The 22,730-nt window shown below is 45.5% G+C and overlaps 1 protein-coding gene across 2 annotated transcripts; it reads right to left on the bottom strand.

Annotated features, from left to right (window-relative positions):
- Nucleotides 1–134: 134 nt before the first annotated feature.
- Nucleotides 135–22,661, bottom strand: XRCC6 (X-ray repair cross complementing 6). Of its 2 annotated transcripts, XM_027591795.2 has the most exons (13): nucleotides 22,493–22,661; nucleotides 21,792–21,875; nucleotides 19,449–19,561; nucleotides 15,185–15,323; nucleotides 14,667–14,921; nucleotides 13,808–13,991; nucleotides 11,290–11,476; nucleotides 9,200–9,368; nucleotides 8,329–8,490; nucleotides 6,683–6,812; nucleotides 6,127–6,227; nucleotides 2,245–2,358; nucleotides 135–542 (listed from the first exon to the last, which is right to left on the bottom strand). In XM_027591795.2, the coding sequence occupies exons 2-13, from the start codon at nucleotides 21,865–21,867 to the stop codon at nucleotides 349–351; spliced, it is 1,824 nt and encodes a 607-aa protein (XP_027447596.1). In that variant the 5' UTR covers nucleotides 21,868–21,875; nucleotides 22,493–22,661; the 3' UTR covers nucleotides 135–348. The 2 variants fall into 2 exon arrangements, with proteins under 2 accessions (XP_027447596.1, XP_027447597.1); XM_027591796.2 differs by lacking the exon at nucleotides 2,245–2,358.
- Between the last annotated feature and the right edge of the window lie 69 nt (nucleotides 22,662–22,730).

Consider the following 22,730-nt stretch of genomic DNA (forward strand, 5'->3'; position numbering starts at 1 on the left):
TTTGCGGGTATTTGTCTCCATTATGATGAGGATATGTTCCTAATGGGAGAGAAAATTAAGCTAATAGCCAATGGCAAGTGATCTTTGGATGTGAGGCAGACACGTCTTTCTGTGTCACACTAAAGAACAGTATATAGTACAAAGTTAGGGCTCTTTATTCAGACAGGAAAGCACACCAAAGTGGGAGGGCTATGCTGTCTCCATGGCAACAGAACATCTCATAAATGTAAAGTCCTTGGCTTGTATCAGGCAGACTCTTCCTGGCTCAGGAGAAACATGTTTTAACTTGATGAGAACAAAACCAGGCAGCCTGGCTAGAGTGCAGAACGGGGGGCGCTGGCTGGCTGGTCAGTTCTGGAAGTGCTTAGTGAGCGTGTCCAGCAGCTCCTGCTTCTTCAACCCACCCCTCAGCCCATACACCCTGCAGGCTTCCTTCAGCATGGGCACAGTGAGCTTACCCAGCGTGCCCTTGCTCACATGGGCCTTCAGATCCTCTTCAGATAACTCCATCTTGGGCCTTTTGCTTCCAGAACCTTCATCATCTGGGGGAAAAGGTCAGGAGGGAATGACTGGAAATGCTACCATGGCACCCAGCTACACTGCACAGGGGCCCTCCTATGATCTGGGATGCAGTTAACCATCTTCCATAAGGCTGTGATGCCCACCTAGAACACCATGGGAGGGTGGCTTTTGGTTATCTGGTTTTGTAGGATTTACTTATTTGACAGGGAGAAAGAATGCGGCGGGGAGGGGCAGAGGGAGAGAGTCCTAAGCAGACTCCATACTGAGCCCAACATGGGGCTCGATCCCACAACCCCAACATCAGGACCTGAGCCAAAACCAAGAGTTGGACGGTTAACCGACTGCACCACCAAGTCGCCCCTGGAGGGTGTTTTGATAAAGCAGCTTCATTTAAGCATAAAGTCAAAACTGTACCACACTGAGAAGGGAGTTCAAAGTAGTGTAAGTGCCACAGTTTACCCAAAATGGGTGCTCACTCTGGGTAAGTCATTCATTCCTTCCTTCATTGAAAAAGCACTTACCGAGTGCTGCATAAAATACTAAGGCACCATACTCGGTGATCAGAAAGTGCAGAGGGAGGGGGATAAACAAGCAAATCACTGGGGCGCCTGGGTGGCTCAGTCGTTAAGCGTCTGCCTTCGGCTCAGGTCACGACCCCAGGGTCCTGGGATCAAGCCCCGCATTGGGCTCCCTGCTCCGTGGGGGGCCTGCTTCTCCCTCTGCCACTGCCCCTGCTTGTGTTCCCTCTCTCGCTTTGTCTCTTTCTGTCAAATAAATAAATAAAATTCTTTAAAAAAAAAAACAGACTTTTTTATCTGAGAGAGAGAAACACAGCGAGAGAGGGAACACAAGCAGGGGGAGCGGGAGAGGGAGAAGCAGGCTTCCCGCTGAGCAGGGAGCCCGATGCGGGGCTCGATCCCAGGACCCTGCGATCATGACCTGAGCCGAAGGCAGATGCTTAACAACTGAGCCACCCAGGCACCCCTCCCTCTATTATTCTTAGTGAAAAAAGGAAATAGTATATCAAGTCCAGTACCGGTGAGAATGTAGGGAAATACACCCACTCTTTCTTGAATAGGATATAAATTGTATCACTTTTTCAGAGGCCAACTGGCAATTCTTATTTTTTTTTTTAAAGATTTTATCTATTTGAGAGAGAGAATGAGAGAGAGAGCATGAGACAGGGGAGGGTCAGAGGGAGAAGCAGACTCCCCACTGAGCAGGGAGCCCGATGTGGGACTCGATCTGGGGACTCCAGGATCATGACCCGAGCCGAAGGCAGTCGCCCAACCAACTAAGCCACCCAGGTGCCCCCAACTGGCAATTCTGATCAGAATTTTAAATGTCGACACCTTGACCCATCAATACCACTGCTAGGAATTTATCCTAGATAAACTATGGATCCACTCACACAAGAACGCAACAGTGGTTCATGTTCACTGCAGCGTACCCATCAAGAAAGGTCTGGTTGAACAAACTGTTTACATCTATCCAGTGAAGTACTCTGGAGCCTTGTTGTTTAAATACAGTAGCTTTGTATGGACATAGCTCTTCAATATATGTAGCTAAGTAACAAAATAAACTAGAAAACAAAGTGAATACACAAAGTCCATTTGTGCTGAAATATGTATGTTTGTAGGTTTGTCTAGAAATTTCTGAAGGGACATGATCCTCTGTGATAGGACCATAAAGTCAACCTTAAAAAATAACCCAGTTCCTCACCTTGTTTCTGCCTGGGAACTTTTCCTTCAGGATTATAATCTGGTGGGTAGACAAGCTCCTTAAACTCATTCACCAGGGAGCCCAGTCTTTTATCTATTGCTTCAATTTTAGGCACTAGAAAATCAAAACACAGGAAGAGTGGCCGGGTGAGTCACGAGTCCTGGCTTCCTGTCCTGTTCCAAGTCTACGGGGACCAGAGGAGAAAGCACCTAACTGCCGGGGTTAGGGGGAAGTCACGGGAGGGTCCAGGAGGAGGCAAATGACCTGGCCATGAATGCCTCTCTAATATTGATCAAGTACCTTCTAACAATCACATTTAATGAGCACTTACTACAGCCAGGCACCCTTCTAAATGCTTTACACTTATTTTTTTTTTAAAGATGTTATTTATTTATTTGAGAGAGAGAAAACGAGAGAGAGAGCACATGAGAGGGGGGAGGGTCAGAGGGAGAAGCAGACTCCCCGCTGAGCAGGGAGCCCGATGCGGGACTCGATCCCGGGACTCCAGGATCATGACCCGAGCCGAAGGCAGCCGCTTAACCAACTGAGCCAGCCAGGCGCCCTAAACTTATTTTTTAATGTAATCCTCTAGAGGGTAGGTAAATTTGTCTCCCTGTTTTACAGAGGAAAGCCAAAAGGTTAGATGACTTGCCCGAGGCCAAAGAGCTGGGAGTGATAGTCACAAACTGGGCTAGATTCTGGGGTTTCAAACCAGAGTCTGTGCCCCCAGTGGGCTTACAGTCTAGTCAGGGTAAGGAGGTGGTGAAAACATAAATGCAGGAGGTGGCAATGCCATGAAGGGACTGAACAAGGCACACTGGGAACACGAGAGGGGTCGGCAAAGACTTTCTGCAGCCGGGTCTGGGAAGCTGAGCACTCTTCCTCGGGCAGATACTATTCCAAGCAGGAGAAGGCACAGGAGTAAGAAAGGGCAGGTGACATACAGCTTGAAGGTAGGTCAGGAGGGCAGGACCAGCAAGGAGGCTGGAATTCCAGGCAGTCATGGCGAGGTCATGGAAGACTTGAACGCCCGCGCGGGACTCAGACATTATCCTGAGAACAGTGGGGAAACTGAAGGGCTATGAGCGGGGCGGGGGGCAGGACCCCATGTGCATTTTAGAAAGATCCCCTGGAGCTATGTGTGGAGTATGAACTGGAGGATGGTGAGACAGCAGGCGGGGAGAAGGGCCCATAAACCCAAGAAGTGACAGAACTGACGGACGTACAGACGGAATGTGAGGTGTCGGGGCAGCCAGTGGGGAGGTGGTGGCTGGCTGGGAGGCCAGGAATATTCGCCAGGACCAATACAATAGGAACAAGGTATCTCTGGGGGAAAGACAGTATTTGTGTTACCTTACCATTGTCTACGGTTTGTAGAGCTTGTGACGTGAGCTGTGTCACATCAAGGACAGGCATGAGGTGAGTCTCATCATCTCCTCACGTGGCCACGTTTGCAAAGTACTGAGGGGAGCTCCTGGCACAATGTCACAGCCAAACTGGGCTCCAGCCAAGTCGGAAGCCCCCCGTCCCAGGCTACATGAGCGTATGCAAGAACTCTGGTTCTCCACGTGGGAACCAGCTAGGACTTTTAAAAAACACTGATGCCCAAACCCTTCCCCCAGAGATTCCGATTTAACTGGTCTGCGGGTGAGGCCTAAACAGCCAGATTTTTTTTAAGTCCCCCAGACAATTCTGTTGTAGGCCGAAGTTGAGAACCAGCGTGCTAGAGGTAGGGGCATGTCTCAAAATCACCTGGAAGGCTTGTTGTAAAACACAGATTGCTGGGTCCCAACCTGAGTTTCAGAATTAGTCAGCTTGGGAAAGGGCTCAAAATTGGCATTTCTGACAAGTTTCCTGGTGATGCCAGTGCTGCTGGTCCGGGGAGGACACTCAGAACCACTGGGGTAGCCTGCGAGGCCACCGAGGGAGAAGTGAAGTGACAGAAAAAGATGGGGCCCAAGGTCACCTAGAGCGCTCCCATGTTTGGCGGAGGAAAAAAAGGAAGCAGGCTCAGCAACGGAGTCCTGGGCTGCTGTGGACCCAGGAGAAAAACCAAGACAGCGATCGTGAGTCTTCAGTAAGTGATTTATGAAGAGAAAGCCATTATCACTGTGTCGGAGGGAAGCAGAGACACATCGGAGTAGAGCTGAGTGAAGAACATGAAAGGGCAAAGAGTCAAAGCTGTCCGATGTCTGAGCGTTAGGAGAGCCGGGTGGCGCAGCAGATGGCCCACCGGGCAGGGTAGCTGCGGTTCCGGCCAGAGCCGAGCAGAACGGACAGGGCTGGGGACACAGGCTCAGGAGTTACGGACATGAGGGGACGCTGGAGGCCATAGGAGCAGACAAGAAAACCAACGTAAAGGGAGAGCAGAGGGGCTGAGGAGTTAGAGGGAACATCACAGCAGCCGAAAGTGTTTTGAAAACAGACGCAGGAAGAGAAAACATGACTTGCAGTGAAATTACAGGACAGGTGCCAGGATGCAAGAGGCCAAGGCCATGGCAAGGAACAGAGAGGACGCTGCGGAATAACGGGGAACCACCACTTCCTGAGCATCAGGACCGAGATGTGGTTAATCCCTTGTAAGAACACTCACTGTCCCCATTTTACCCATAAAGAAACTGAGTTTCAGGGACGCCTGGGTGGCTCAGTCAGTGAAGCGTCTGCCTTCGGCTCAGGTCATGATCCCTGGGTCCTGGGCTCGAGCCCCGCATCAGGCTCCCTGCTCAGCGGGGACTCTGCCTCTCCCCCTCCCCCTGCTCACGCTCTCTCTCTCTTTCTCTCTGTCCTTCAAACAAATAAATAAAATCTTAAAAAGAAAAAAAAAAAAGAAAGAAAGAAACTGAGTTTCGGGGAGATTAATGAGATCCCAAGGCTAATCAAGTTAGTATGTGGCAGAGCGGGGATTTAAACCTGTATCAGCTGTTTCTGAAGCCCGAGTCCTTCACCACCTTGCTGGAGACCAGGCCACTTACTTCCTGATTCGCTAAAGGCCACCAAGAACGACGGGCCGCGTCACCCTGGCCCTGCCCTCCCACCGGATCCGCTAACGGTCACACCACGGCACAGGTGTACTGGCGCTTACAGCACTTGTGCGGGGCTGCTTGGTCCGGCCTAAGAGAGATCATTAATAACTGCGGAGCTAAGCAGGCCCCACTAATTGTTCGGATCTTTTCAACCTCTGTCAAGAGCCTTCATTAAGTCCCATCTGTTTCCCGCTGGGTGTTTACTGACATCACTAAACTCTCGTGAAATATGTAAGAGAATCACAATCAAGACAGGGACAGGTAGCGAGCTCAGAGCTCGACCGAGGAGGCCAGGCCCAGCTCCCCGATGCTGGGTAACGAGGCGGACCTTCTCAGGTAGAGCACGCAGTCTGCACCGTGGTGCCGAGCAAGGGCTCCGGGCCAGACTCCCTGGATTCTAAACCTAGATCCACCGCTCACCACTTTGTGCCTCGGCACATCACTCACTCCCTTCTCTAGAAAACAAGGCCAATGGCAGCACCTACCTCGTAGTTACGAGAATTAAATGAGTCAACAACATACAGGACAATAGTGCCTGGCACACAGTGAGCGCTCAATAAATGTTACAGATTATTATGATTATTTTTCACTTTTACCAACATGTAGTCATGAGGTGGCCTCCTCGTTCAAAGGCAGGTCTCGGAAGCCTGGCACTTTCCTCTCCTCTCACGACAGAACCAGCCAAATCTGCTCCGAGGCGGTCTACGCTGGACTAGAAAATCTCTCAGACATGGCTGGAACAAGGAGGTTAAGTTTTTAGAGGGTGCTAGGAAATGCATCCACCTGTCTGGTCCAGAGTGGGGTAGTTACGAAAAGCTCCCGTGGAAAGAACCACTGAGCTTCGCCACAGCCTTCTTACGTGTCAGATCCACCGCTTGCTCGGGCTCCATGAAATCCAAAGCCAGCGCCTCCAGGTTCCTGAAGTGTTGCTGCAGCACTGGGTTCTCGAAGCTGTCACTTCTAGTAAAACAATCATAATAGCATAAATACACTGAAACGATGGAACACTTAAAAAATAAATGAATAAAATTATTAAATAAACCCGACTGAGGCGGCATAGGCCCGGGGTCGGCTGAGGAAAACAGCCCGAATCAAACAGCGGGGAATCCTGTCTCTTGAGTCAAGTTTTCTCTCGCCAATTTTCAATTTATTGAAATTGAATTGAAATCCAAAAGCTAATTCAGAAGCAAACACCTGACCATCTGTCTGTCACGAGAAGCAGTGGGCAGAGAGAGACACAGAGGAGGCAGGGCTGTGAAGTACAGAAACAAGACGAAGGACAGAGGTTGGGACACGGGGAGAGAAAGAACCCGAACACTCTTTCTCCCCACGCTCAGCAGCAGCTGGGAGGAAAAGAATCCTCTCACCTCAGGAGACAGTTCCAGAAGAAAGCCTGCAACGGACCCACTACTCACCTGTAGTTGAAACGGAGCTTCTGAACGACAGCCTTCATCTTGTCTATCTGCTCTGGGTTCGCCACGACTTTTTCGGTAAAGGGCACCTTCCGTTTATCATCAGCGTAGGGTAAGAAGACAAGCTGGAAGCCTGAAGAAAGGAGATAAAGTTTTCTGAGATCTGACTTCACAAAAGGTTTCAGTCACCGAGTTGCCATTTGCCTCTCGACTCCAGATTCGCCCTTCCAGGACCTGTGATGCTGGGGCTGGGACCCTGCCAGCCCTGCTTCTCCTTTAGCAGCTGATTCCTGTGAGCATCCGCCTGAGCACCTCCCTCTGGGGCCTGCAGAGCGGACAGGGAGGCAGCAGTACTGTTTCCCGTGCCCTCCCGTCCCTGCCGGCCTTGCCCCAGCCGTGGCTCTCTGTCAGGGCCCTTCACCTACCTGGAACGGTTGGTTCCAGCCTCCAGCTTTCTTGACTCACCCAGAGCCAGCTGGGCAGCAACCCCCCCCCCCCCCCCCCCCCCGCCGCGAAGGGCTGAGTCCCAGCTCCATGGGGCCCTCTGAGCTTCAGCCTCTCCCCTCGGCTCCCCCATCCCCACCCCACGCTCAAAGGAAAGAGGAAGGGTTATCCGGCTGCTCTTGTTCCAGGTTCTAAGAGACTCGAAAATCTAGACTGGAACCAACGGCTGCTGCAAGGTGAAGGGCCCTTGCTCACAAAGCCAACAGCGCTGAGCAAAAGGAAGGAGCAAGTCCCTTTGCTCTCCTCTGCCCTACGGTCTCCCTCAAGCACCAACTACTGACACAGCCTGACAGAGAGTCGGCTGGCAAAGGAGGAAACTGGGTTTGGAGAGTGTCAGCCTCAGCAGCACAGAGAGTAATAGGAATTTGGAGCTGAGAGACAAGAGCTTACTAACTGACATACAAAGCTATTCCTCAGCCGTCTGATCACCAGGGTTACAAATATAACATCTTCAAAGAGTTACTTTATAGTTCATTTTTATTAGCAAGGCTAAGGAAGAAAGAAGACTACCTACCATCTCTCGGCAACTTTGTACTAGTCACTTATACATTTATTAACTTGTTTCAAATGGGAAACAACCTGAAGAGTAAGGTGTTCCAGAATTCTCATCGTTGCAGATAAGGAATATAAGTAGAAATTCTAGGTTAAATTATTTGCCCAAGTTGGCCAGGTAACAAGTGGCTGAGATGGGCCTGAAACAAAAGAAAGTAAACTTTCCCACACATAAGAATAAGCCAAGTCTGACTTCAAAACCCATGGTCTTTCTGCTATACCTCACTGCCTTGGTATACAGAGGATAAACCAAACGTTAAACATTGCAAAGGTGCCTAACAATGGCTTTTAGTAAAGGTGCCAGCAGTTGAGCCATAAACTTTGTCAGTAATCTGCAAACAGTCCCTATGCAGCCAATGCTCAATTATGGCTGCAGAGCTGCCTGGTACAGTTGCACATGCTGTGCACTGCACAACCATATTTGGCAGCTTTACCTGGCTCTGCATCAAATCCACCTGTGAAACCCTAAAAATACACCTTTCCCAGATCCCATTCCTGGAGACTCTGGTTCAGCAGGTCTGAGTTGGGATCCTATGAGGGATTCCAAAGTCTGAGCAAGGTTCAGAAGCACTGAAAAGATCTCTTCCACATACCTGGGGGAGTCACCTGAATTTTCTGCTCATCTAGCTCCTCTTCCTGTGGCAACAAGGCCACAAAATAAGGAGGGATGTTCCGACGGGGGGTGTATCTGCACACTGCCATGACCTCCTTCTCCAGACACTTGGTGAGGAGAGCAATGAACAGGGTTGAGCTCCCTGGAAAACAAACATCCCAGGAGTCTGCAACCTAAAGGTATCTCTTCCTCATTTCCCTCTTAGCCCATGTTATAAGCTTACGATTTCTCTTTCATTTTCTTAAAAGGGCTTATGACACTTCATTAGGTAAGGTGTGATGAGCCCAGAGCTGAAGGGCAAGTGGGGACAGCAGAGGTGCAGAAAGGAAGAGGAAAGGAAAGCAATGAGAGATCAGATGCCTCAAACACTCCATTTCAGAGTGTGAATTATTAACATTAGTTTACTTTTACTATCTTTAGACTAATGAGATAAGCCCCAGTTACTAATAAAAGCCAACCAGGTCAAATCCAGGGGTTCATTAGCTATAGCACAGAGGAATATAGATCTGGACAAACACAATGACCTAGTTCATAGCATCTTTAATTGCCAACACTAGGGAACAAACTGGGTTTTTCTTTTCAATTCTCTACCTGATGCCTCAAAGAAAGACTTCCAGAGGAACTAAGTTTTAAAAATTCTAATTCCATATCCCCTCCTGGCTATTCACAATGTGTATCAGTCTATTATAGGTCCTAAAGAAATCTCTAATTTTGTTTAGTCCTGAATTTCCAAAACTTGTCTGAGCATGAAAAACTTTCAAAATACCCCCTTAACACGTACATCCTATCCAGGTTCCAAGCAGAACTACCTTCTGTTACTCATTCATTTACCCTCAGTCTATACCACATACCATTCACCAGGGACTCTTCGGGGTACACGAACAGGGAGGGCCTCAGGTAATGGTGCTTCTTCAGCAACATCAAGGGCTTGAAACCGATGAGAATCAAACCTGGTTCATCAAAGCGTTTCAGCTCTTCTGTTTCCTCTTTCTCTAGTACAATCTGACGACTCCCATAGTTCTAAAGGAAGGGGAACACGAGGGCCATGTACACAGGCTACATGGAGATGCAAAGTGATTGCCACATGACACTAGCAAGTTAAAATCAGCTTTCTTCTTTTTTTAAAGATTTTATTTTATTTATTTGAGAGAGAGAGAATGAGAGATAGAGAGCACGAGAGGGAAGAGGGTCAGAGGGAGAAGCAGACTCCCTGCTGAGCAGGGAGCCCGATGTGGGACTCAATCCCGGGACTCCAGGATCATGACCTGAGCCGAAGGCAGTCGCTTAACCAACTGAGCCACCCAGGCGCCCAAAATCAGCTTTCTTCTAAGGAACAGGAAGATGGTTCACCAAGGGCATCTTCCTCCTACCATGGGGAATGAACATTTACTGAGTGCTTGCCAGGCACCTTATATTCGTCATCCAATTTATCTTCTGTGTCCAGCCTAGGCGATAGATGTTAAAAACTGTTTTACAGATGAGTGAACTGAGTCTTGATGGTTGGTAACTTGCTCCAGGTTACATAATTGAATTGGGCTTTAAACCACCAGCCACCACCACTCTGGTGCTGAAGGCCTCAGGCATTTATTCCAACCCTCAGCATCATCCCTGACCCACAAAGGAAGCTCAAAACACGCCTATTTATCAAGAGGACATATGTCAGGTACTGCAGTAGGTCTGAGAAAACACGCATATTAAGTATCACTTTCAAACTTTAATTTTGCACTGTGGTCATAGATACACGACCGGTAACAGAACTTAGCAAGAGTCCAACTTGAGTTTAATCAACAAAACAGAGCCCTCAAGTTTTTTCGAAGGCATACTGAATCAAGAAAGAAACTCCATGACCAGAAGAGCTACCACCTATGAATAAACCAACATGGATAACTAGTTACTTCCAAAATGGAAGAGGAAATTTCTTGTCTTCTCCTTCAGAAAGTAGGATGAAATACTCTGGCTTGAGATTTGTGCTCCAAAAAATATCTCATGGGTTGAATCAAAATAATATTTAATTTTAGTCACTTAGTTGATCCTTCTAGGTCCTGAACTTATGCAAAAAAATCTCAGATTCTCTCCCACATTTTGCATTAATTAAAAGGATGACTCATTTGATTTTAATTTTAGATATCCAATCCTTCCACAGATTGAACAAAGGTGAGAGAATGAAGAAAGATAATGTTCTGCATTCTTAGTCTGTCCTTCAGATTAAGAAAAGCACATGTGTATCATTTCAAAGCACAGGAAAAAATTTGGTTTGGGGAAAAAAAAAACTCTCCCTAAAATAAAGTGCACTTCACACCTAACACACTTTCCCTAGCTCATCTCCCTAGTTAACTATAAAGCATTTTCTGCTACTGTACCCAAGCAAGGAATTCGACTGTTAGGGCAGAATGCCCTAACCAGTCAAACACTGGTTCCAACTTTCTAGCTGTCAAAGTACCAACAATCTAGATGCTGGGGCACCTGGCTGGCTCAGCTGGAGAAGCATGCAACTCTTAATCTTGGGGTTGTAAATTCAAGCCCTACGTTGCCTGTAGAGATTACTTAAAAATAAAATCTTAAAAAAAAAAAAATGATCGGGGTGCTTGGGTGGCTCAGTCGGTTAAGGGTCTGCCTTTGGCTCAGGTCATGCATGATCCCAGGGGCCTGGGATCAAGCCCTTTGTTGGGCTCCCTGCTCAGCGGGGAGTCTGCCCCTCCCCCTGCTCCTGCTCTCTTCTCTCTCTCTCTCTCTCTCTCTCTCTGTGTCTCTCAAATAAATAAATAAAATCTTTAAAACAAAACACCTAGATGCCAGAGTTCCAAAGAGGAATGGCTTTGTGTTTTAAGAGCTTAGCGACAAAGATTCACACAGAAAGGTATCTAACTGGTTAGGCTAAATCAATGTCTCCCTCCCTGTTAACTCTTCAATGGGACAAAATTCAGTAAGAACGCAGACCTACCTGAGACCTCTTGGTGTCGCTAGGCAGAAGCAAACTGCCCGTATTTACATTAAATGTCCGGGTCTTGGATTTCACTGGTTCATTGGTTTCCCGATAAAGCCTCACAGGAGGAGGTTTGACGGCCTTCTGGACCATGTTATACATGCCGACAGTGAGTGCGATATCTTTGCTAAGCTTAAGCTTCAACCTGGGGGAGAGAAAAACAAAAAACCACGGAAAGATTATGCTTTCCTAGCTAAAATTCTTTTGTGGTACCCAAGCCTCATTTTATTCTCTCCAATAATCCAAATTTCTCCAATATAAATATAACAGTTTTAATAATAGAGTTTGCTATAATACTATCTCAGGGTCTATACCGCAAAAATTAGTTTCAGAATATACTGTTAACTACTAAAATAATGAGGAAGAGTGTACTGTAATAAAAATGATTGTTTTGGGGCGCCTGGGTAGCTCAGTCGGTTAAGCGTCCAACTTTTGATTTCAACTCAGGTCATGATCTCAGGGTTGGGGGATGTGAGATCAGGCCCCACACGGGGTTCTGCACTCAGCAGGCAGTCTGCTTCTCTCCCTCTCCCCGCCCCCCAACCCTCTCTCTCTAAAACAAATAAAAAAAAGATTCTCTCTCCCTCTTCCTCTGCCCCTCCCCCGCCACGTGCACACATGTTCTCTTTCTCTCTTTAAAAAAAAAAGGGCACCTGCGTGGCTCAGTCGTTAAGCATCTGCCTTTGGCTCAGGTCATGATCCCAGGGTCCTGGGATCGAGCCCCACATCGGGCTCCCCCTGCTTAGCAGGGAGCCTGCTTCTCCCTCTCCCTCTGCATGCTGTTCCCCCTGCTGGTATTCTCTCTCTCTCGCTCACTTGATCTCTCTCGAATAAATAAATAGAATCTTAAAAAAGATACAAATTAGTATGTTAATAAAGAACTTAGGACAGTGCCTGGCATACAATAACCATGAAATAAAATAATTCTATTATTTGATTATGGTGGGAACATTAATCATTTTTTACGCTAAGGCATTATTAGTTCTCAAACAGTTCCAATTTATTATTCCTCTCAAGTATCCCATAACAACTCTTCCACAGAATGACACTAGCAGCTAACATTTGTAAATAATTACCACGCACCACGCACCATGCCTGGGTTATCTCAATACAGCCGTCCTGTGAGGAGGGACCATTTTTGCCCCCATTTTACTGAGGTCCAGAGAAGTTACATGACTTGCCCCAGGTTGCCCAGCAGAAGGACCAGGACTACAATCCAAGCCAACCTGACTCCAGGACCTACATTTAACCACTATTTTACCCTCTCTGCCATCCCCACCAAAATGTGTGCTAGATTTCCAAACTGTAGTAACAATACTCCATTATTTCAGGAAGGGAGGAGAGATGCCAGGGTGTTTGTGTGAAGAAAAAGAAATCATTCCTAAGGGGGAAAGGAGAGCCAACAGCCAAACTACAGCTGTAGCAATGGGCTGGTGTGTGGTTTCCCTAAAATCATTTCATGGGTTTTCTAGTAGAATTGTCAGTAATCTCTTGAAAACTGCTCAAAAACTACCAATGGTCATATTTCCCTATGTTGAGGAACCTGGCCTAAAATGAAAGCCTGGGCCGCCTGGGTGGCTCAGTTGGTTAAGCATCTGCCTTCAGCTCAGGTCATGGTCCCGGGGTCCTGGGATCCAGTCCCGTGTTGGGCTCTCTACTCAACGGGGAGCCTGCTTCTCCCTCTCCCTCTGCCTACCGCTCCCCCTGCTTTGTGCCCTCTCTCTCTCTCCGATAAATAAATAAAATCTTTTAAGATTTTTATTTATTTGACAGAGAGATAGAGAGAGAGCACAAGTAGGTAGAGCGGCAGGCAGAGGGAGAGGGAGAAGCAGGCTCTCCGCTGAGCAGTGAGCTGGACGTGGGGCTTGATCCCAGGACCCCGGGATCATGACCAGAGCCGAAGTCAGCCGCTTAACCGAATGAGCCACCCAGGCGCCCCAATAAATAAAATCTTTGAAAAAATAAATAAAATAAATAAAAATAAATTTAAAAAAATAAAATGAAAGCCTGCTGTGACCTTAAAAAGCAAAACGGGAGAGCCCTTGGGACTCTCTTACTAAGAGAAAGTAATTTAACAAGTGGGTTCCTGTTGGTATCAAGTTTATAAGAAATCAGAATAACTCAACACCAGTGACAATAACTAGCACTTACTAAGTTTTTGCTCTATACAGTACTAATGTTATCCACAATTTACGGAGGAGCAAGCAGATGACATACTAGTGACTGCATCTGAGGACAGCAGTAAGCCACAACGGTTTACCCCAATGAAGTGGAGACCCGTGTTATTCTGGAGAGAGCTAGCCTACCAGCTCTTGCCAGAGTAAGAGAAGCAAATATGCAAATATGCTAGGCTGAAATAAAGCAAGTTTTTAGTGAGGCACTGCCGGTAAGTAGCCAGGGAAGCTTTGTCAAAGCAGCTCGGTGCTTACGATCAGGTAGGGCACTTGTGGGAGGCTGGCCTGGGTTCAGAGCACACCTGCAGAGCACGCGCTTCTTGGTCTCCTTGGCACGAAACTTCCTCAACAGGTCTTCCAGTTTGCTGGATTCCTCAAAGTGAACCCCTAGGTCCTCATCCTTGGCTGTGCTGATGATATCTTGGTAAAACAAGGATATGTCAAAGCCCCCACGTTTCCTCAGGTGCATCAAGTCCAGAAAGATACCTGGGGCAAGGAAAACAAACGATTTTCAGCAAGCGAGAATTTTTTTCAGTTAAGCCCAAATATGCAAAGAAATAGATGGATTATTAACATTTTCAGGACGTATAGAATGCCTAAGGGAATGAGCTGCTCTAAGGACAACTTATTCAATAGGCTCTGCACCCAATGTGGGGCTCAGACTCCCAAGCCCGAGATCAAAAGTTGAATGCTCCACTGACTGAGCCAGCCAGGTGCCCTGACAACTTATTCAAACCACCACCACGCATGGTAGCATGAAAAGTCAAGAAAAGCTTGATCTAGTAGAGCCCTTCAGAAAGCGAATGGCCTTTGGTTAAACGTTTGACTCTTGATTTCAGCTCGGGTCATGATCTCAGGGTCGTGAGACTGAGCCCCGAGTCAGGCTCCACACTCAGCACAGTCTGCTTGAGATTCTTTCCCTTGCCCCTCCCCCTCCCGACACAAGCACGCTCTCTCTTCCCAAAACAAATAAATCTTTTTAAAAAAGAGAGAACGTGAATGGCCTCATCAGTTTCAATAGGAATATTACACAGGTGTCTCCCCCTGGCTTCATTTTATTCTTTCATTTCACACTCAGGGGAGAAAAACAAATGTTTGACATCAGCTATAAAGCAGCAGTAAGATTAAGTGCCAATTTAAAAGAACAGGGAAAATGCCAACCTGTGTCACGAAGATCCCCAGCTTTGGTCCTGGCCCGGCCGGCTTTGGCACTGTCATTGCCATGGGGGTCATCTTCATTGGTGAACAGCATGATCCTCTTATGGCTCATCTTGACCTGGACATCGCTAAAGAGGTTGGCACAGACCCATAGCACTTCACTTAGTGAGTAGTCAGATCCATGGCCAATTAGGTCTTGGAAATGTTTTTTCCCCTGCTCCCCTTTAAACTGGTCAAGCTCAAGCACTCGTTTAGCACCTGATCAGAGACAGGAAAGTCAAACAGGCAGAAAAATCAGAATAGAGTCAGTGCCACATTTATAAGGCTAACAGAAGAGCCGAGGTCCCGTTCTCACCCCAGGAGTGTTTAACCCATAAAGTCCACATCCCAGGAAGAACCCTCTTGTGCAGGAAAGCATACTCTTAGTCAAGATTTCATCTATTTCCTTCTCCACATCCTTCTTTGTTCAGGGTAGTGACCTTCCAATGTAAGGGAAAAGCTGATCTTACACCTCTACTGACCTGGATTATCCAACTCCTGTAAGACGTAAATATTTTTGAAATTCACTGAATTTTTATCCTTCTCAGTACCATAGAACACCACTGCCAAGAGATCTTGAGCACTGCTTATGATCTTATTGGTATACACACTCTGGATACACTGACAAAATCAAAATAAAAATTCAATTAATATTTAACTTGGCATTAAATTTAAACTCCATAAGTGCCTGGCACATAGCAGGTGCTTAATATATTTGCTGAATCTGTACATGGCATTAGATTAAGGCATGACCCCTACCTTCAGGAAAGTCATGAATCAGTGAGAGGGACAGGCATATATATTATGCTATAACAAAAGGCAGAGTGTGTTAAGTATATAATAGAAGTATAAGTAGTTCCTACCATAAGAAAACAGAGAATTAAAAACACGTATTAGTCAGGGAGGAAATTCTGCTATAGGAGGGAAAAACAGCCCAGTACTGGAATCAGAAAACCTGGATATGAGTCCCACTGATGTCATTTACTTAATTGACTGAGTTTGTAGAGGCCACTTGATCTGCCCTCAAGCAGCTTGAGACCAAGAAACAGAATGTACATATGTAAAATAATTACATATGTGAAAGGTTTGAGCTAACAATAAGTAGAGGTGACCCGACAATAAGTCCATAACTGCTAACAGCATCTTTTTTTATTCCTAACAGCATCTTGTAGAATAAAATTTGCTTAATTACACAATTAATGATGCCAGTATTCCAGGAAAGTCCTGTCTACCCATTTAAACTAATGTTAGCATCTGGTAAATCAGTGTGTCAGAAGAGCTGCTCAGTCCTGTGACCTACTTAATTCTGGAGGGCACTGACAACATCCAGTTTCTAAATTTGCAAAGCTGAGAAATAATGCAACCATGGTGACACGTCCCACCCTGTCCCCATGTCAGGTATGAGACTCTACCCAGCCTCCCTCAACAAGAATTCTCTCCTTAAAGGCAGAACTTCAAGTATGTCTACTCATCGACAATAATCTGCATGGCAAGTAGTTATTTCTACAAGTATTTTAATCTACCCTTTTTCTTTATTGTAGCTGTAACACAATGTTACCTTAGTGTCAGGTGTACAACACAGTGATCTAACAGGTCTATGCATTATGCTGTGCTTGCCACATGTGTAGCTCCCATCTGTCACCATATAAAGCTATTACCATACCATTGACTATATTCCTTCTGCTGTACTTTTCATTCCCACAACTTTTTCTTTTTTTGACAGAGAGAGAGATAGTGAGAGCAGGAACACAAGCAGGCGGAGTGGGAGAGGGAGAAGCAGGCTTCCTGCCGAGCAGGGAGCCTGATGCGAGGCTGGGTATGATGCCCCGGGCCGAAGGCAGACACTCAAAGACTGAGCCACCCAGGCGCCCCTCATCCCAAGTTTTAATCTACTTTGAGTTAGTCTCTAAACATTTACAGAAATTTGGTGAGGGCTTCTTTTAGGTTCTAAGAATTAAAACTACAAAAAAAAAAATTTTTTTTTGAGAAAATGTTTTTTCATTGCTTATCAAATACATTATACTCATCTGTGAATGTCTCACTTAGTTGCTACATAATACTACATTTTCTTCTGGGTTCTTTAGGCATCGAAGGTTCTAAGAACCCTCTGAAATTACATGTGGAAGTGTGAGTGTATCTTTTTGGAGACAGGGTACATAGCTTTCGCCACATCCTCAAAGAAGGTCACAATCTGAAAAAGGTTAAAGCAGTGATCCTCAAAAAGTGATCTCCAAACTAGCAACATCAGCATCACCTGGAAACTTGCTGGAAATGCAAATTCTTGGTGCCAGCTCTAGACCTATAGAACCAGAAATTCTGATTCTGGGGTAAGGCTCTGTATCTGTGCTAACAAGCCCTACAGATGATTCTGAAAACCACTGCTTTAAAGTTATGGGCTGGGGCGCCTGGGTGGCTCAGTCATTAAGCATCTGCCTTCAGCTCAGATCATAATTCCAGGGTCCTGGGATCGAGCCCCGCATCAGGCTCCCTGCTTGGCAGAGAGCCCGCTTCTCCCTCTCCCACTCCCCCTGCTTGTGTTCCCTCTCTCGCTGTCTCTCTCTCCGTCAAATAAATAAATAAAATCTTTAAAAATAAATAAATAAATAAATAAAATAAAGTTAAGGCCTATTCTCACTAATTCTTTTTCTAGATGCAAGATATTCTGATTTGCCAACTACAAGAACTGTTTATATACATATCAGAACATCAGAAGCTTCTGTTTGGTTCCAACCTCTAAAAATATAAAACATAATACATATGATGTCTTCATAATTTATAATTCCTCTCTATAAAGAAATGGTAATTTTCTGGAGGTGTACTTCACATAACAAAATTAACCATTTTTATTTTATTTTTAAGTAGGCTCCATACCCAGTGTAAGACTTGAACTCACAACCCCAAAATCAAGGGTCTCATGCTCTACTGACTGAGCCAGCCAGGAGCCTCCAAATTAACCATTTTAAAATGAATAATTCAGTGGTATTTAATACATTCACAATGCTGGGCAACCACTACCACTATCTAGTTCCAAAACAATTTCATCACCCCAAAAGCAAACACCACTCTTACCATTAAGCAGCTGCTCCCCCCATTCTTCTGTCCCCATCCCCACTCCTGGTAACCACGAACTTACATTCTCCATGGATTATGCGTTCTTTATTTCATTTAAATGTAATCAAAAAACATGTGACCTTTTGTCTGGCTTCTTTCACTTAACATAATGTTTTCAGGGTTCATTCACCTTGTGGTATCAATACGTCATTCCTTTTTACGGCTGAGAAATATTCCACTGCATGTATATACATTTTGTTTATCTGTTCAGAATGTTCAGGAATGAGATAGAGGTGGTGTACACAACATTATGAATGACTAAAACCTTTGAATTGTCACCTTGAAATGGTTCATTTTATGTAAACTATACCTCAATTTAAAAAACAAAATATTGGGGTGCCTGGGTGGCACAGTTGGTTGAGCGTCGGACTCTTGGTTTTGGCTCAGGTCGTGATTGCAGAGTCGTGAAATCAAACCCCACATTGGGCTCCTCGCTCAGTGGGGAGTCTGCTTGAGACTCTCTACCCCTCCCTGCCCCTCCCCCTGTTCACACTCTCCCTCTTAAATCCTTTTTTTTTTTTTAAGATTTTATTTATTTATTTGACAGAGAGAGACACAGAGAGAGAGGAAACACAAGCAGTGGGAGTGGGAAAGGGAGAAGCAGGCTTCCCGCGGAGCAGGGAGCCCGATGCGGGGCTCGATCCCAGGACCCTGAAATCATGACCTGAGCCAAAGACAGACGCTTAACAACTGAGCCACCCAGGCGCCCCTTAAATAAATCAATCTTAAAAAAAAAAAAAACAGAACAAAATATTTACTCCTTGATGTGGCAGGTACTATTATTCTCTCCATTATACAGATGAGGAAATAGATACCAAAAGGTTCAGCAACTCTTCTGACAGCATATAGTTTGTAAGTGACAGAATCAGGTCTTGAGTCCCTGTTTTTTATTCTATTGGGTATTTAGCTGGGAGAGGAATTGCTGGGTCATATGGGAATTCTATGTTTAACTCTTTGAGGAACTGCCACCCTGTTTCCCACAGTAGCCAATCCATCTCACATTCCCAACAGCAATGTAGGTTTCCAATTTCTCTGCATCATTGCCAATGCTTCTTAGTATCCTTTTTTTTCCCCTCTAAAATATAGCCACGCTAGTGGGTTGTGATACCTCACTGTGGTTTTGATTTGCTTTTCTGTAATGACTATAAAGACGTTGTACATCCTTTTGTGGACTTCTTGGCCATCTGTAGATCTCTAGAGAAATGTACATTCAAATCCTACGCCCATTTTTAAATGAGGTTTTTTGTTGTAACCTTTTTTCAACCACGGGTAATACTCAACTTCTAAATACCAATTACAAGAGGACTCATTTTGACACCGTAACTACTGGAAATTCCTTTCTTCCTTCACACACACATCTCTATGGAAGGAGGAGCCCTTCCATACTACCCGGGCTAACGCAGAAATTGGGAGCAATGTATTCCTAGGGTCTGAAGTTCAAACACAGAATAAAATGGGCCTGTTCTCCAACACTGCTACTTTTTAGCTCAGAATATAGGTAGCCATCCTGGGAGGCCAACCAACATTGATCATTCACAAACAAGTTTTTCAAAGAGTCCATAGTTTTTAGAGTGGTGTTAATACTTTTTTCTTTCTCTCCTTTTTTTTTTTTAATTAAATAGAAGGTAGTCTTACCTGGATGCTCATGTCAAAAGGAGTCAGTTCAACTTCACCCTGAGATTCAAACATGGCCCTAGAACCATCAACCAAAAAAATCAAACTATCTCTTCCCGAATATGTATATTCTCCTATGGGGAAAAAAAATAGAAGAAAATGTTTGCCCTTGTGTTCATATTTATCATGCTTATTATTCATATAAAACAAACAGAAAAAAGCCCATTACAATGCCCACCCTCCTCCCAAGAGTAACCAATATCCTGACTTTTAATAATCACTTCCTTATTTCTTTTATAGTTTTATCATTCAAGTGAACATTACTAAACACTAGTTTTGACTTAAAAAAATGTTTTTGGGGGCGCCTGGGTGACTCAGTTAGTTAAGCATCTGACTTGATCTCAGCTCAGGTCTTGATCTCAGGGTCATGAGTTCAAACCCCAAGTTGGGCTCCATGTTGGGCATGGAGCCTACTTAGAAAAAATAATTAGTTTTTGATGCCTCTTAATCTATAGATACCCCCTCTGTCTCTGTGTCTTATAACTTATTTGTTGAAGAACCAGAATCTTGTGGTATATAGTTTTCCACCTTCTGGATTTTGCTGATTGTATTCTTTTGGTGTAAACTGACATAATCCTCTGTCTTTCCTACTGAGGACCTAGAGAGGCTTCATCAGATTCAGGTGTTCTTTTTTCCTCATCATAGGCAATGCTGAGTTTTGTATAAAAACACATAAAATGGGGGCTCCTGGGTGGCTCAGTTACATCTGCCTTCAACTCAGGTCATGATCTCAGGGTCATGGGATCAAGCCCTGTGTCAAGCTTCTCCCTCCCCCTCTGCCCTCCCCCCCATGTACATGCACACGCGCGCTCTCTCTCTCTTGTTCTCGCTCAAATAAATAAATAAAATCTTTAAAAAAGAAACACACAGGGGCGCCTGGGTGGCTCAGTCGTTAAGCGTCTGCCTTGGGCTCAGGTCATGATCCCAGGGTCCCGGGATTGAGCCCCACATCAGGCTCCTGGAAGCCAAAAGCTGCTTCTCCCTCTTCCACTCCCCCTGCTTCTGTTCCCTCTCTCACTGTGTCTCTCTCTGTCAAATAAATAAATAAAATCTTAAAAAAATAAAAATAAAAAAGAAACACATAAAATGTCTGGTTGTCTCCTTTTTTCACACTGTTGCTTTCTAATACAATAAATGTAATTACCCATCTGTAAAGCAATATGTCAATTATGGGTCAAGAGTCCTAATCAAAAATTCTATCTTGACCCAATGAATTCTTTAGCATCCCAGTGAATTCAGTGAATTCTTTAGCAATCTAAAGAACATAAGATATGGGAAACCCCCTATACAAAATTTTCCACAATGTTGTTCATTAAAGTAAGAAACTGAAAATAACTAAAATGTCCAATGGGAGGCCGACTGAATAAATTATGGTACCTTTAAAATGAGTTATAAAGACAATATATATGTAGTTACATGGGAAAATATATCTATAACACATTAAGGAAAAAAGGCAGAACACAAAATTATGTATATATGTTTAAAATTCTTTTTGGAAAAAGACTCGTGCAAATTAAAATGAAAAAATATATTCATTATGATTAACTATAAAAAATCAGATCCAAAGAAATAGTTAAGAAATATCAGAATGAAAGATGAAGGAAATCTCCTTCGATAAAGGAAATAAGCAAAATGCGGCAGGTAGCGTTAGGATGGTAGGTTACATAGATCACAGTAAATTTTCTCTTTTTTTATGTTATATATTTCCTACGTTTCTCACTTTTAGTAAAAACACTTTAAAATGTTCTTACCCAGGACTTACATTCATCAGTATGTAGATTACATGTACCCCTTATTTCTCTTCCTTTATTGTGTTACTACCTTGCCTGAACATACACTCCAAACATTGAAAGTGCGTCCCCGCCCCCGCCTCCATGGTGATAGAATGAGTCTTGTAACTGTGCTCCTCATGTTTTCGCTTTGGTTGCTACAGTTTCTGTAGGGTGAAGGCATTTTTATACTGAGGTCCTAAATTTTATACTGAGGTCCTACAAAACAACTCTCCTGGGTGAGGAAGGGTCTTACCTGAGCCACCTAAGGTGACAAAGGATACCAATGCTCAGGGTCATTTACTGGAGCTCAATAGATGTCAACCTACCAGTAACAGTGAAAAATTAAGACTAGGAATGTCCCATAGACTAGAGTAGGACCTGAATAAAAGAGCCTTGGGTAGCTCTGCAAAGTTCAAATGGAAAAAAAGCATTTGAGAATCTCTAGGGAGAGAAGGGTAGGCCATTACACAGCAGAGACAGTCGGGAAAGTCTTCCTTACACACAGAACAGTGCACACATTAAAGACACTTACCACCTGCTTCAAGGCCCTCTTCTTGTTCTTCTTCTTCATCGCCCTCGTTTTTGTAATAAGACTCCCAACCTGACATATTGTTTACTGCTCACCAGGTGAAAGAAAGTTAGGATCAGTAAGAAGCAAATTTAAACCTAAAAAATATCGACTCCTAAGCTCCTCTGAGATCTTAAGTCTCGAGGTTACTGATGAGGAATGTGGATGCTGGATCCTGCTGCCTCCAGAGCTCTCAGCAATTGAGACGCAGTCGTATATGGTCATGGGCATCATTCCAGCAGCAGCCTCACCTCGTCTATCCCTTAGGGCCGCTTCAGGGCTGGTGGTGGCCCTCTGACTGGGGTGCTGGGGCAGCCCAACCTGGAGGTCCCGTCTGGCCTCCTGCACCATCTGAACCTACGGGATTCCTGCTCCAGAGTACTCGATCCTCTAGCGGACCTCATCCCGCTCCCAAATCTCCCCCAACTCCTCCGCCAGCCATGCCCAGCGGGGGGTCTCACTGCAGGCGGGCCTCAAGGCCAGGTGCCGCCTCGCACGGAGGGGACGGGGACCAGAAACTCTCTACCCCGCGGGTCTGCACACTTCGTGCTCACTCTGCCCCGCGGGGAGGTTAGAGGGACGCTCAAGACTAAGTGAACGAAGCAGGTCGAGGCCAGCCCCGGCCGGAAAGCAAGGGACACAGCGAACTGCCCCAACTTCCATACCTTAAGCACAAGGATGAGGCCAATTTGGACAGAAGGCGGGGCGCCGCGCACGCACGGGCTCCAGTTCTCGCTCCCAATCAACGTCTCTTACGTCATCACGCATAGTGCGCACATTCCTCCTCAAGTTGACACGCCCACTTCCACCACCCCCTTTCCGCAACTGTCCCGAACTAAGCCAACCCCGTCCGCGAGAGCCCCGCCCCCTACCGCGAAACCCCGCCCCTCGCCGCCCGTCGGG

Source organism: Zalophus californianus, chromosome 9 (assembly GCF_009762305.2).
Source record: "Zalophus californianus isolate mZalCal1 chromosome 9, mZalCal1.pri.v2, whole genome shotgun sequence".
Lineage (NCBI taxonomy): Eukaryota > Metazoa > Chordata > Mammalia > Carnivora > Otariidae > Zalophus > Zalophus californianus.

Bases quoted from the DNA above. Each gene is read 5' to 3' on its own strand.
- XRCC6 (XM_027591795.2), bottom strand. From the start codon at position 21,867: ATGTCAGGTTGGGAGTCTTATTACAAAAACGAGGGCGATGAAGAAGAA. The intron at 14,922-15,184 runs GTCAGTAGAGGT...GTCTCTGATCAG, and splicing joins ACAGGAGTTGGATAATCCAG to GTGCTAAACGAGTGCTTGAG. The intron at 2,359-6,126 runs GTAAGAAGGCTG...TTGATTTTCTAG, and splicing joins GCAAGCGGTGGATCTGACAC to TGCCTAAAATTGAAGCAATA.